General features: G+C 49.5%; 2 protein-coding genes and 1 pseudogene across 9 annotated transcripts; 2 read left to right on the top strand and 1 right to left on the bottom strand.

Annotated features, from left to right (window-relative positions):
- Window positions 1-2,469: 2,469 nt before the first annotated feature.
- On the top strand, window positions 2,470-5,020 carry LOC112894686. 8 transcript variants are annotated; one of them, XR_003229027.1, is made up of 3 exons: window positions 2,470-2,875; window positions 4,447-4,486; window positions 4,623-5,020. XR_003229027.1 is itself a non-coding variant. In XM_025962468.1 (3 exons), the coding sequence occupies exons 1-3, from the start codon at window positions 2,652-2,654 to the stop codon at window positions 4,823-4,825; spliced, it is 408 nt and encodes a 135-aa protein (XP_025818253.1). In that variant the 5' UTR covers window positions 2,474-2,651; the 3' UTR covers window positions 4,826-5,020. The 8 variants fall into 8 exon arrangements, 1 of the variants encoding a protein (XP_025818253.1); XM_025962468.1 differs by having other exon boundaries at window positions 2,474-2,875; window positions 4,682-5,020; XR_003229024.1 differs by having other exon boundaries at window positions 2,487-2,875; window positions 4,377-4,486.
- A 3,235-nt stretch (window positions 5,021-8,255) lies between these two features.
- On the bottom strand, window positions 8,256-10,499 carry LOC112891455 (annotated as a pseudogene).
- On the top strand, window positions 10,487-11,312 carry LOC112891456 (protein ECERIFERUM 3-like). Its single transcript, XM_025958334.1, has 2 exons — window positions 10,487-10,594; window positions 10,749-11,312. Exons 1-2 carry the CDS (start codon window positions 10,522-10,524, stop codon window positions 11,222-11,224), a joined length of 549 nt encoding a protein of 182 aa, XP_025814119.1. The 5' UTR covers window positions 10,487-10,521; the 3' UTR covers window positions 11,225-11,312.
- Window positions 11,313-14,259: the final 2,947 nt, after the last annotated feature.

Raw genomic sequence — 14,259 nt, 5'->3', positions numbered from 1 at the left:
GCTCACGACTTGTGGGTAAAGTTGTGCAACCTCTCGAGAGTGTAAAACTGATATATCAGCTGTGCTCACAGTCATGAGCAGCCCAGATCCTCCTTTTGATTAGTGGGGTTATCAACCTTTGATTAGGGAGGTTTCCCCGGGTGGTTTGGTTCGGATGTTTCTCAGTAGTTCTTAATTAATATTGATTAATTTATTTTGCAATTGGGTTTATGGTAATTCATCTACTTGTAGTAATTAGCTTTAATAAAATTTGCCAAGATTAAAAGCTAATGCAGTTGAGTCGGCTAACCCTAGAGCCTCATACTCGTGTTATACTTGTTGAGTACGAGTTTGTACTCACACTTGACTCTTCCTCTCTTCTGTCCTCGTTGGGACATCTTCGACTGCTGCTCAGTACCAGGCGATGTGGAGGACTACGTCAGCGGCTTTGACGATTTCTAGGCGTTTGTCTCCCAGTCGACGTCCCTGTGGCGCCCAGCTCTTCATGTATTCATTTTACGCTTCCGTATTCCTTGAACTGATTCTTGATTCAGTTGTAATAAAGATATTCATTTTATAATTTATACGCTTTTATTCGTGACATGTGTTGTGATATCTTGATAATCTGTTGTATATATGCGTGACTTGATCCTGGCGCATATATGATTGCTCGATTTATGTTCTTATAAATCGGGTGTGACACTTTGTTGACATCAGTGTAGTCCACGCACATGCGGAGCTTGCCGTTGGCCTTCGGGACAATGACTAGGTTGGCCGGCCACTCGGGATGAAAAACCTCCCAGATAAAGCCCGCTTCCAACATCTTCCGCACTTGCTCACGGATGAAGTCTTGCCTCTCCGGTGCCTGATGCCTGACTTTATGCTGGACGAGCCGTGCTTTGGGGTGCACGGCTAGGCGGTGCTCGATCACTTCCCTAGGGACTCTGGGCATATCCAACTGTTTCCACACAAACACGTCGGCGTTAGCCCGGAGGAAGGAGACGAGCGCGCTTTCCTATTTTTCATCCAGTTGTGCTCCAATCATCACCGTCTTCGGGATCGTCCCCGAGGCGGATCGCCTTGGTGAGGGCCGCGTCGTCGGGGGCTATCCGCTGCCTAGCGGGGGGGGGGGGGGTGTGCCAACGGCTCGGGGCGTTTGCCATCATCCGGGGATATGGTAGTCATGGCCTCGTAGAACCTCTCGGTGCAATGCACTGACCCCTTGACGTTCGCCTTGATGGAGATGACCCCGGAAGGCCCCGGGATCTTCAAGGTGCTATATGCATAGTGCACGGCAGCCATGAACTTGGCGAGCGCCGGGCACCCGAGGATGGCGTTGTAGGGGAGGTCGAAGTGCGCCACGTCGAAGACAACATTCTCGGTGCGGAAGTTATCCCGTTCTCCGAATGTGACGGGCAATTCGACCTGCCCTAGGGGAATCATCTTCCCATCAGTGACACCATAGAAAGGCATCGATGGGAGCAGCTTACGTTCCCCAATCTGCATCTTATGGAACACCTCCGGGGAGAGGAGGTTCAAACCTGCTCCCCCGTCAACGAGGACTCTTCCCACCCCGAGGTTGCAGATTGTGGGGGTCACAACCATAGGGAGGATACCGCCCCACACCGTGTTGTCCGGGTGGTTGTTCCGGTCAAAGGTAATCAGTATACTCGACCATTTTAGGAGCTAGCAGCATGCGGCGCAGGGGAGGCAACGCAGACCTCCCTCCAGAGGAGCGCTTGCTCCGCCGAAGATGGTGGCCACAGCATGCTCGGGCGTTCCGGGCTCTGCTCTTATCGGGGGGTGGTGCAGGAGCGCACAGGCTACCACCAGTGCTTCCCCAAAGGGAACGCAGCTGAGGTCGAGACGCCCTCATGCCGGGGACGCCTGCGGGACCACCCGCCTCAACCCGGAACTGGGCGAACCTGACATTGGAGGAGGCGGTGCCTACGGAGGCGGACTTGGGAGCGTCAAGTCGGGACGGCGCTATGATGATTAACGCCGGCCGGCGTCCATCTAGTGCGAGGGGATGCGGTTCCACCGCCCCCGCGCTAGGCGGCGCATTGGATGGCCCCCTTCGGGGGGCATGATCAGCGTTGCTTTCACCGTCAAAACGGTCAGAGCGGTTCGCCATGGTTTCTCTTGAAGGTTCTTCGTCGACCGAACAAAATTAAATCACCGGTGTTGGACAAAGATCATGGCCACTAGGGGAAATTGAACGAAGAGGATGGCATGATTACCGGAGGGGGCATCACCGTGTCGCCGTCGCGTAAGTTTCGCCACCGCGGCAGCCGTTGCAATGCCGCCACACCGCTCGTGTTGCCTGCGCTGGCCTCCACGTCGTCTCACGACTCGACGCGGGGATAATTTCTACGACATCAGACTCGTGGGAGAGACCCCGAGCTGGGGTGACGGGTGGGCTGGTATCAACCAGACGGGGTTTAACCGAACACAACTTCAATGTGGGCTGGGATTCTAATCGTGATCCACGTGGATCGGCCAGCAATCCCAGCCAATCTCGGCCGAAATGAACGAGGCCTTATCTCCCGGGCCGTCCCTCTCCCTCGACCCTCCGACCCTCCCAGCGCCGCCTCTCTTGTCGCGCTCTGCTCCTCTCTCTGCACCGCCCCTTCCCTCTCCTGCGCCACCCCTTCCCTCTCCTGCCGCCGCCAATGATATGTTCCGCAGTCGACGCCGCCCCTACCATCTCCCGCTGCAGCCGCCGCCGCTCCTGCTTCTGCCGCCGTCGCCCCTGCCCTCCCCTTGACGTCGCCTGCCCCGGATCCGCGCCGTCCTGCCCTCCGCTGACGCAGGAGCCACGCCGTCGCCTCTGGACTTCCCTTGACGCCGCTGCCTCTCCTTGCTGTGCGCCTGCCTCCCCCTTTTGGCAGCTTAAGTATCCCCCTCTCTTGCTATTAATTTTAATGCTATTAGTTTTAAGTATTGGATGATTGTGTAGTGGATGATATGCCATTTTGCCCGATGGATGATTATGCATGTTTTGCTACATAGATGGCTTGTTGTAGATTAATGTTCTATGTATAGGATTTTTTTTATGATGTACTGGTAGTTGATAGTACAATTTTTTGGAATAATAGCCCCTGAATTTTTAGATGGAAAAGTTAGCACAGATGATTAGAGTCCTACTGGAGATGACGTGGATACAGGTGCATTGCGTGACGATATTGCTACCGCTATGGTTTCGTGGTTTAGTTCTATCCATCATTTAATGTATTCGGAATTTAGAAATTAGTGTTGGTATATCTTTTGGTATATTTGTGACATTAACCTATATTTGATCTAATTGTAATATAATTATGTAGTCAAGATATTCAGTAGAAAAAAGAGATATCATCAGCCTTAGGGGCACTTCAGACATTTTACCACACTCAAAATAATCAGGATTGCCAAACACCTAGCTTATCTAGATAGCCGATTCTACAGACAGCTAGTTTATCACAGAATGTTGCTTCTCAGAAAAGCGAGCTCCAGAACCTCTCAGCTCTCGCAATTTGGATCTGTGGATCTCAATTGTGTGGAAAGCCAGGAAGCGTCAAGGGTGTTCTTCTGATGCTGCTCCGGATGCTCATGCTCATAGCCCACCCAAGTCGGAAACCTGCCGTATAAGTGAGCCTCTCGCCCGTCGCCATCCTCCTCCCAACCCCAACCACACGGAAGGCAAAACTCGATGGCGTAGCGAAGACAACAAACGAAACCCTAGAGCGGACCCTTGCTTTTAGTAGTGCATGCGTACCGCCTTGGGTCGTAACTAGAATCTTGGGTTACAGTTTGGGGTGGGAGTGGGGGATATTGTACGGGATCATGGGGCTTCCGCGGGTCGGCAGGAGGGTTGTGGTGCGGCTGTCCGGGATCATGGGGATTCCGTGGTGTTTCTTGAACTGTGGATCGGCTGTAGGGCTTTGGCGCCCCTGGAAGAGTGGAAGGGGCTGATCCATGGCTGATTTCACACTTGATATCTGAACGGGTGATTCTTTTAAGTTAGTTGTTTCTTGGTAACCCTCATTGCATTTGTGACTAATGTGTTTGCAGTTGCCCAGTTGGGGTATAGTGGTGTGATCTCACTGCTGTTTTGATACGCTCTCTGGTTTCCAATCTCCCTCAATCCCCTCCAATACGATGCAAACCGAACAAGGCCTTAGTGTCCAGCTGTTCCTGCCAAAGGCCGGGGAGGGGTTTTGCGGAAGATGGGGGGTGTCGTCTGGGATTAGGAAATTCCATTGTGTTTCTGGAGCCGTGTCGGTCGTCAGGAGGGCTGTGGTTAGGTTGTATGGGGCCTCTGATGTATGGCTTACTTCACGTTTGATGTTTGAATGGGCAGTTGTTTTTTTCCTTGGTAAACCCTGATTGCCTAAGTTGATTGACTTCTGTGTTTGCAGTTGACTAGTTGGGGAATCTTGGTTTGATCTTACTGTTGTTTGAGATGCCCTCTGGCTTTGCCATTTTCAGATTTGATGGCATTCATCTGTTCCTACCCAACGCCAAGGAGGTACTTGCTTATTCTTTCTTCGTTCTACTGATGTATTGCTTGCTCAGTTGATATTGCCTTGTCATTGGCCTATTTTTCTGAATTTGCTTAATGGAGTCTAACTGGCCAATGGCTTGTTTATTTCATGACTTTTCAGATGATTAGCTATTAAAGTTGAAGACTCATGAACCTGATTATGACGGTATACTTCTGCAGCGAACTTCCGTGACCATCCACAGGGAGATGGTGACGGCCCGTGGAGTTCTGACTGATACAGTAGAAAAATTGAAGTTGTTGACCACAGAAGCTAATGGATACCCTGAGAACTCTGAAGGTCTCGTGAAGCAAGAAACGTCGTAAGCTCTGTTAGTTTGTGAGTTCAGCCTTGAACTAGCTTAGAGGATTCTATTAGTTAAGCTGTTGATTCATCGCCGTGGTATTGTGGCTGCAAACATTGATGTAAGATAAATTGCGGCTGTTACTTTAGCATTTTCAGTTTCATTCAATCCAGTGCCATTATTCTTCTTCCAGCGTTACTGTGGACAAAATTTAGCAGATTTGATGGCATCGGGTAGTCGAAATTGGCACAATGTTTGGCTTGTCACAAGACTAACGGCACACGGCACGTCTGAAGGGAAAAGAATGTCAAGATCGTGCCAGGCAGCCTGTGCCATTTGGATCGTTGTCAAGGGAGATTTTCATTCTTCGATTGACATCATATATCTTTGATCTGCCAGAGGTTGCATTATGTACCCAAGAATATGGACAAGTTTGTACGACCGCCAGAGGTTTCATCAAAGAAGGGAAACGTGAAGCCTCGCGGCGCGTTCCGAAGCAAGTCAATAGAATCCAACCCAAACTCAGGCGGCTCATCACGGAAACCAAGCCCAGCCCGCCTCGCCCTCCCGTCCCATCTCCGCTCTCATCTCCCTCGCCGAACCACCTCATTTGTCTCCCGAGAAATTTTAATATTTGACATCGAATTCGCGCGCCTCAATCCAATTCGCGAGTGCTGCACCTCAATCCAATTCGCGAGCTTTTCGAAATATAACCCTTCGTACGCGAATTATTTCAGTACCAGAGATTTTCTCCCCTTTCCTTGATTTCACGATTTTCTTTTTCTTTTTCGTTTTCTAAAGCACCTGAACTTCCTGTTTTGCCCATGACTCAATGGGTTCTAATCAATTCAATCTAGCTGGCCCTCTCCTCCTCTCCTCTCCTCTCCTCTCGGTCGTCGCTGCTCTAGGCGGAACAGGAGCTCCGCCGGCCCAAAATGCTCCCGCTGCTCCCACTTCCCGAGGCCTCCCGCGCGGCCCTCGGCCGCCGGCTGCCGGTGCTGCCCCCTCCCCTCCTGTGCGGCCCTCTGGTTTATTGAAGCTCGAAATGGCCTCGCAACGATGTGGAATTTGCAACTTTTTTTGCCCGGTTTATTGAAGCTGCAAGGGGGGCTGATTGATGAGTTTGATTCACTGCGTCCATATGGTGCGCAGGTATTTAACCCTGCATCAGGCTGCCTCCAACAATGGGCAGCTATATTGGCCAGCCATTTCACGGTTTACCTGCCCCCTGCATTTTACCTGGCCAGCGATGGACCTCCTGTTTGCAACAAAGCAGGCAAAATAGCAGTGGCTGTTGGCCTTTCGCGCCAATGAATCGAAGCGCCACTTTTTCCCTCGCTTGGACGCGAGTTTTGGCCAAACCGTGCACCTGCGTTCTTCCTCGCTGCTGCCACCGTCTTCGATGCATCGACAACCTGACGCAGCGTCTCGCCAGGGGAAGAAGAGATTCGTAGCCTCTAGCTCTCGGTTCGTTGCACAACCTTCAACTCTCCGCACGGAACCTCTGATTTTGGGGCATGGCCTAGGGTTCCATCCCTCCCACACGGAACCTTTGGGTCAGGCCATCAACAAACGAATCAAGAGCTCAGTAAGGTTACACGCGCTGCTCAATCCTTGCAGATTTCTCAATCGTAGCAAAGTCTCTATTTACCTCAAGGTCCGATTATTTCCACATTTGCTATATTTGTGGTCGTGCTTTGAACATGGCCCCAATTTCTTATGATTTCACAAAAGCATTTATATTATCTGTGTACTAAAACTCTAGGTGTAATCTTTGTTGTTCAGACTTCTCGAACATGACAGCTTGGTCATGCCTAAAGGACTCACATTTTAGGCAGAATAAATGGAAGAAAGATGAACAACGCATGCTAGCTTCCATTATCGCGGCTTTGGAACCTTCTAAACGTAGGAGGGGTGGTTCAGTTCCAGGACATAAATTTCTGCGTCGCGATAGAGAAGCAGCTTTTGCACAAATCATTAGGGATTACTTTGTTGATTGTCCTTTGTACAGCGAAGAGAACTTTCGGCGACGGTATGCAACTCTTCGCTGTTGTCCCTTTCAATGTGTAAAAAGTCTATAAAGTAGTTGCTAACATACTGTTTTGTCATGCATAGATTTAGAATGAGGAAGTCTTTATTCCTTGACATGGTCCGCAAGATCACCGAGAAGAATTCTTATTTTCGTCAACGATTGAATGCTTGCGGGCACAAGGGTTTTCATCCCATTCATAAATGCCTTGTGGCTATGAGGATGCTTGCATATGGCAGTCCAGCTGATTCGTTCGACGACACATATCGCATGGCTGAGTCAACAGTTCTAGAGACTGTGAAGCAATTTGTAAGAACCATCATTTCTGTTTATGAGTCTGATTTTTTGTGTCCACCGAGAACAAGTGAGCTTGAGACCACTTTACAAGTCAATGAGGCTAGAGGTTTTCCTGGGATGATCGGCAGCATTGATTGCATGCATTGGGAATGGTCTAATTGCCCAACCTCATGGCTTGGTCAATACAGGGGGCGCAAAGGCAAACCGACCATAATCTTGGAGGCTGTTGCAACGCAGGACCTACGCATATGGCATGCATTTTTCGGATTGCCTGGCTCCCATAATGACATCAATGTGCTCCATAGGTCTCCTGTGTTTGATGACCTCGCTACTGGACAGAGACCACAAACTGAGTTCGATGTTAATGGAACCAAGTACAACATGGCTTATTATCTTGCCGACGGAATATACCCTGATTAGGCTACATTGGTAAAAACATATAGTGAGCCAATTAGCCAAAAGGAAAGAATATATGCAGAGACACAGGAGTCAGCAAGGAAGGATGTTGAACGAGCTTTTGGGGTGCTTCGGTCCAAATTCAGGATAATTTATAACCCTGCTAGGTTGTGGAGCCATAGTGATCTAAACAACATCATGCGTGCATGTGTTATTCTACATAACATGGTGATCGAAGATGAAAGAAATTTGTACAGCGATCACCAGGAGTTTGAGAGGTCTTCAGACCCTCCAATTTCTCAGAATAGAGATGTGCCAGAAATTTCTCAGTTGATTAAGTCGTATGCAAAAATTCGTGACAAGGTTGTGTCTAACAGGTTGCAAAAAGAACTCATGGAGCACATTTGGCAGCTCTATGGCAACAATGCAGGACCTTTTACAAATAGACAAGGCCGGTAGTAAGCTTTTGGTTCTTTTGTTGGTTCACCCAGATGGAGTTCCTGGACAGTGAATTTTGTTGCTTTTGTTGGTTTACCCAGTCCCAGATGGAGTTCCTGGTGAATGACTTTTGTTGCTTTTATTTGTAATATAAGTTATCAGTAGTTAGTGAACAGCAGCAGTCTCAGCTCTAAATTATGATTGTACTGATATGGTTTCTATCTATGAATGACTCAGTTATATATATGATTATACTCGTAACTTTGAAGATATGAAGTCTCACTCACCGGTGCATAATTCAATTTAGAAATGATACATGAGCCACAAACAATAGTATCTGATCAAACAAATCTTAACACTCAAACAAGTTCATCGAAAAAAATGCACATACACAATTCTCATACAACAGAATTAAGCCTCGTCACATACAACAGCTTAGGATTCACTAGTTGGAGGGGTGTTAATGCCTCTTCTCTTCATGATCTCCATCTGTTTCTGCTCATACATCGCACGCAATGGTGGAGCCAACTTGTCAAGATCCTGTGACATGACTATAAGATCTGCATTCCACTGGTTTAACTCGTACTCATTCTGTCGCAACTTGGCATTGGACTCCATTACTGCCCATTTCTTCTCCCAGGCAGCCCACTTCTCCCAGTTCAGCTTCTGTAGATCGAGCCTCTCTCTCTCCATCTGGAACATTTCTTGCCTCAACTCATCTTCCTTCTCATCATTCTTCTCTCCTCTTTCATGCATTTTCTGTAGCATTTCCACAGCTGTACTTGACGATGAGGTATCAGCCATTACCCGAGCCTTCTTCTTGGCGCTGTCCCTTCCTTCCGGTCGTTCAGGGAATGTATTGTCTGTCTGCAAAGAATTTATTTCTATTTCAGACTGCTTTCGGTTAACTTTTTGACCTGAGTTACATTCCACCATCTTCTCATGCCACTTTGGCTCTCCTCGAAGAATCACCCAACAGTGATGGAATTGCCATGGCTCGGTTTCCTCGTACATCCGGACGGCATCATTAATCTGTCCAAACCAAAAAAAATTCATTGCTGCAAGAATCATCATAGCAAAAATGTGTAAAGGTTGGAGTCATATATAAAATGGTGTACCCTGTCCTACTCATTCTTGCCGCTTTTATTCCTCCTTTCAATTGCAGCATAGAAACCACAAAATTTGTTGACAGCCTTTTGAATCGTGGTCCAACGATTTTCTATTGAAACCTGAGTCCTCTTACAACTCACTTCAACGTTTTCCTTGAAGTGTTGATGCATTCTTGCATAATAGCCGGCAGCAGTTTGGTTAGTTCCTGCAATCATAACATGAAACAACATGTGCCATAAGGGTTTGAAAATTGAAGAGTGGAGTACTCAAGTCATGGGCCAGAACTTACCTATAATAGCATCCGTGCTAACATGCAGAAATGCTGAGCAAAGTGCTCTATCTTCCTCCTTGCTGAATGATTTTCCTCGCTGGGCAACCTTCTTCTTCCCCTTATTGTTTGAGACTTGACTCCTGTCGACTTCTTGAACCTCCGGGTCTTCAGTGGGTTGATGATGAAACGATGCAATAGCAGCAGGGCTCACAGGCTCAATTGGTACATCCATGTTATGCATTGATCCAGTAAATGCACCAGTAAGATTGTACTAAAATAAATTATTTTTTGATCAATGAAGCATACAAAGTACATTAACCATAACCCAAAATAAAAAACAAAACATACCTTCTCAAGTTCCTTCATAGTTGAGGACATAGGGAGCGTCCACTCTTGGGTGTTGAACTGGTTGTCCATCTAAAATATAAGTGTATCATTTGCTAAATAAGAGAACTCTCAAACTTCAGAACTGCAAGCAAATAGATAAGGGTTCAGGATTATTGTGCCGCAGCATGCATCCCTACCGTCCCCAGCAGGCCATCATCTAATCCTATAAAAAACGGCTTCAATTGGAGCAACGGAAACATGAATCGAAAGCTGTAGCTAGTTCAGTGGTGAATCTAGCGTGTACTGTAACTCAACCGTGAAGGACCACATGGATCTGCAAACCAGACTAGTATTCCTAGCGAGCGGCCGATGGGATTCGTGGAAGAGATGTTGAGGGAGCATAGCCGCCTGGAGGCCACCTGACCACATTGACGACCTGCTCGACTTCTTCAGGTCGGAGTCCGCCGCCGTCGTGCTCCTCCTGGACCCCCTCAGTTTGACCCTGCTCATGGCGTCGGATCCATGGGAAAGAGGGGGAAGGGATTTGGGGACGCACCTCGTCGCCGACGGAGCCGCGCCGCCGCAGATCTTGTCGAGCTGTGTCCACCGCCCGCTGATTCCCTCGCGAGGTCCCAGGTGACGGTTGTGTGCGGGAGAAATGCCTCGTGTGGCCAAGACCAGCCAAATTGCCGGTTCTTTCTCTTCCCATGTGTTTTGCCTGGGCTGTATAGCTGGCCCATTGGAGTATCTACAGTACCAATTGGCCAGCCAAATTGGCTTTGCCTGTCCCGATACCTGGCCTATTGGAGCCAGCCTCACAGGGAGTAAGGACAGCAATTTCTGCCTGTTCATGCCGCTGTTCGACCCCCTCGGAGGGACCATCAACGCCAAGTCCTGGGAGCTTCAGAAGGAGGTCGATCAAGGTACTTCTGATGATGATCACATCGTCATTGTCTCTTCACCATTGACACCATTGGTTAATCCAAAAAATTGCTTTTTGACTGCTATTAGTAACTTACAGTAGGGAGTAAGAGAATCAGTAAGCAGATTAGGAGAACTGAAACCGTGTGCTTGCAGGCATGAACGACCGGGTGCCGAACTTCGTTTTCCTAGCGCACGTCGTGTACGTGGTGTCGTCGACGCAAGTGCCCTTCGCGTTCCGGTCCTGCAGCTCGCTGCCGTTCACGACCCACCTCATGCTGCTGCCGCTCTGGCCCGTCGCCTTCGCCTTCATGCTCCTCCAGTGGTTCTGCTCCAAGACCTTCACCGTCAGCTTCTACTTCCTCCGCGGCCGGCTCCACCATACATGGAGCATCCCCATATACGGCTTCCAGGTCAGGGCCGCGCGGGAGGGGAGGGGGCAGCACCGGCAGCCGGCAGCCGAGGGCCGCTCGGGAGGCCTCGGGGAGGGGGAGCAGCGGGAGCACCTTGGACTGGCGGATGGCGGAGCTCTTGTTCCGCCTGGAGCAGCGACGACCGAGAGAGAGAGAGAGCGCCATGAACAGAGGAGAGGAGCACGAGAGAGGAGGAGAGGGCAGGTTGGATCGATTTGATCGAGTCAGGGGCAAAAGGGGGAGTTCAGATGCTCTGAAAAATGAAAATGAAAAAGAAAGTCGCGAAATCAAGGAAATGGAAGGAAATCCCTTATAGATTGAAACAATTCGCGTGCGAAGGGTTATATTTCGAAAGGTTCGCGAATTGGATATCAAAATAATTGAGACGTGCGAATTTGATGTCAAATATCTAAATTTCTCCATATCTCCCTCTCTTTTCCAGCGGATATTCCCTGCGCCGCATGCCCTCGCGCACCTTCCTTCCCACGGCAACCCGGCTACCGCCGCGCCCCATCGAACACATCGCCCAATCAACCCAAGTAATCACACCCTCGCAAATAGGAGAAGCCACCCGCGGCGCTCCCCCGTGCCGACGATGCTACGACACGCCCTCCTCCTCCGCCGTTTCCACCACCATCACCGTCTCCACCAGCTCTCCACCACCCCGACTCCACCCGCCTCTCCCGCGCCCTCAGCCCCCTCCACCTCCGCCTCCGCCTCCCTCACGATCGCCGCCAAGCCGCCCCTGCCGCACCACCTCGCACCCCACCGCGGGGCCGCGCATCGCCTGGCCCCACTCCTCGCCTTCTCCACGCTCTCCCTCGCTGCCGCGGGCACAATCTACCCACTGAAAACTCGAGGAGACGTTGCAAAGGTACAAGGACTCAGCGGGGCGCGTCGTGGAGCGGATGCAGCACACGCTGATGGCCGCGTGAGTGTTCTGGAAGTCGCTCCTATCCGTGCTCTCGTTGATCAACCAGGAGGTGCGGTTCAAGTTCGAGCTGCGGGTGGCCGTGCTGCTCGCCGACATCACCGCGCCAGCGCCACCCAGCGCGCCACCATTGTCTCCGCGGGGGGCGGCGCCATTGTCGACTGACCGCTCGACAGCGTCGTGCGGCAGGCTACACAGGCCGAGGCTGCCAGGGCGCTCGCGCACCTTGTGGCTGGCCCCTGGGTATCGCCCGCACGCCGTGCCCTACCTCAGCTGGTTCATCTTCTCTTACCAGCCCACGCACGGCAAGAAGGTAATGCTAGGCCATAATGTGGTTTGGTAGAAGCTTGCAATAGTTCAATTCTACAAAATTGTTATAGGCAGCTCAGAGCAACTCCAGCAAAACTTCTATTGCAGCCTCTGCTCAAAATGTACGGACCAAGGGCAAAAAAACCTCACTCCAGCAAGATCGAAGCCCTAAACTAGGGAGGCCCTAGATTCACCCTCCCAACCCCATCTCCCACGTATGGCTAGAGAGGCCCCTACTCGGCGATTTCCTCTTCTTCGCAAGCGCTTCTCCCTCCTTCCCTTCTCCCGCATGACGGCGCTTCCTCCCACGCCACTTCTCCTCCCTAGCTCCCTCCCGCGATGGCCCTCCCTCCCACACGTCAGCCCTCCGCCCGCCCTCCACTCCCCTACCCTTCCTTCTACTATCCCCTCTGATGAGGACATCGCCACCAACGATACATCCACACCTACACCAGTCTCTACTTCAACAACACCACTTGGTCCTATTACTCAAGCTCATGCTCGTCGGCTTACCCATCAAGTAAGTTCACTCTTAAGCTCAGGTTTATCATATTTAGATAATGGAGACACGTGCACTCTTGTTTTACTCAGGAACAATAGATTGGATCAAAAGGGAAGAGGTATCGCGCAGGCTGGATTCGGACTGCACGACACACAAATTGTGATGGCCGGCACGACTTCATCCGAACTCCGTTTTGGTCGTTCAAGTACTTTCTGGAAAGCTTATCAAATCTAATTTCCAAAGGATCTAGAATCACCTCCATATCTGTTTGGAGTCAACCGCAATCGTCGCTTTACTATAGAGTCCTTTTCAGCCATGGTGCTGCGTCACCTTATTTTGGCCCAATGGGCCGTGTATCAAGTTGAGTCCAATTCGGACGTGTCCTAGGGTTGGAACATGACCCCAGCACCCTTGTGGTCATTCTTTAACTTATTATAACCTTTAGCCACCGCCAAGAACACTCGGATTTTGTTTTGTTGAAAGTTTAACCATTGCTACTTGCTAGTAGACGCGTGTGTCGCTAGACCATTCGTTCTACTCAATTCAGAACTTCACCTTTGTGATTTCAGATTGGTTCTTATCTTCATATTTGCAATTGAGTTGCTTGTTCTACTTGTTCTTGCTCGTTCTTTGATTGCTTACAGGACGAGTGCCCTAATGGCCGAGTGTTGCGCTCCACAAGATCGCGGCAGCCATTAGAGGTGGTGTATCGGTTGCTAAGGTGCAGCATTCTTGGAAGGCTGTAGTCGGGCCGTGAACGTCATCTCCATCCACCAATCGAGTTATCCATCCCTCTCACCGAAAGATCGGGAATAAACTCTAACGGGTTCACATGAGTTGGTATCAGAGCCAGATTGTTCAGTGAGAGATTTCCAATCCTTCGCTAGTTTTATTTTCCTATAGTCCAGAAAAAGCCAAAAATAGTAAAAAAATTTCCCCCACCGCAATCCTATAGACCCTTTTGAGCCTTTACTAGTACTGCTTAGTAGGGGCCTGTTGAGTTTTCGGTTGCATCGGTTGTGTCGAGTTGTTGGTCTTAGTTGTAGTCATTTAGAGTTTCAAGTTCTTATCACATTTGGTCATATACGCTACCTTTTTAATCACTATTTTGGCCGAATTAGAATATAGTTTGTCTGTCAAGTTTGACTTGGAATCGGTTAAATGCGTGTTGGCCGAGACCGACTTGAATTCGAGTAGCCTATTCATCTCTCGATTGCTGAATCTGAGTGCCTCTTTGTTATCAAGTCCGAGTTGGAATCGCTGCTGGTTGAATCTGAGTCCAAACTGTGCAATAGAAGCAATAACACTTCATATATATTTAGGTGTTCGGCTTACTCCAGAGAGAGAGTATCTTTTAATTACCCTTATACCCCTACTCTTTCTGGCAAAAATGTATGTGGTGACTTGCTCACTTGTATTCCTTTATTCATAGAATCTGTTTTTGAGGTTCCCCTGGAAAAAAAAAGAAAAAAAAAGAAGAAAAGTGAAAAAAAGAAAAGAAAAAGCAAGGGG

This window comes from Panicum hallii, chromosome 5 (assembly GCF_002211085.1).
Source record: "Panicum hallii strain FIL2 chromosome 5, PHallii_v3.1, whole genome shotgun sequence".
Taxonomy (NCBI): domain Eukaryota; kingdom Viridiplantae; phylum Streptophyta; class Magnoliopsida; order Poales; family Poaceae; genus Panicum; species Panicum hallii.
Note: the sequence above shows the minus strand (reverse complement) of the source record. Positions and strands in the feature narration are given on the sequence as shown.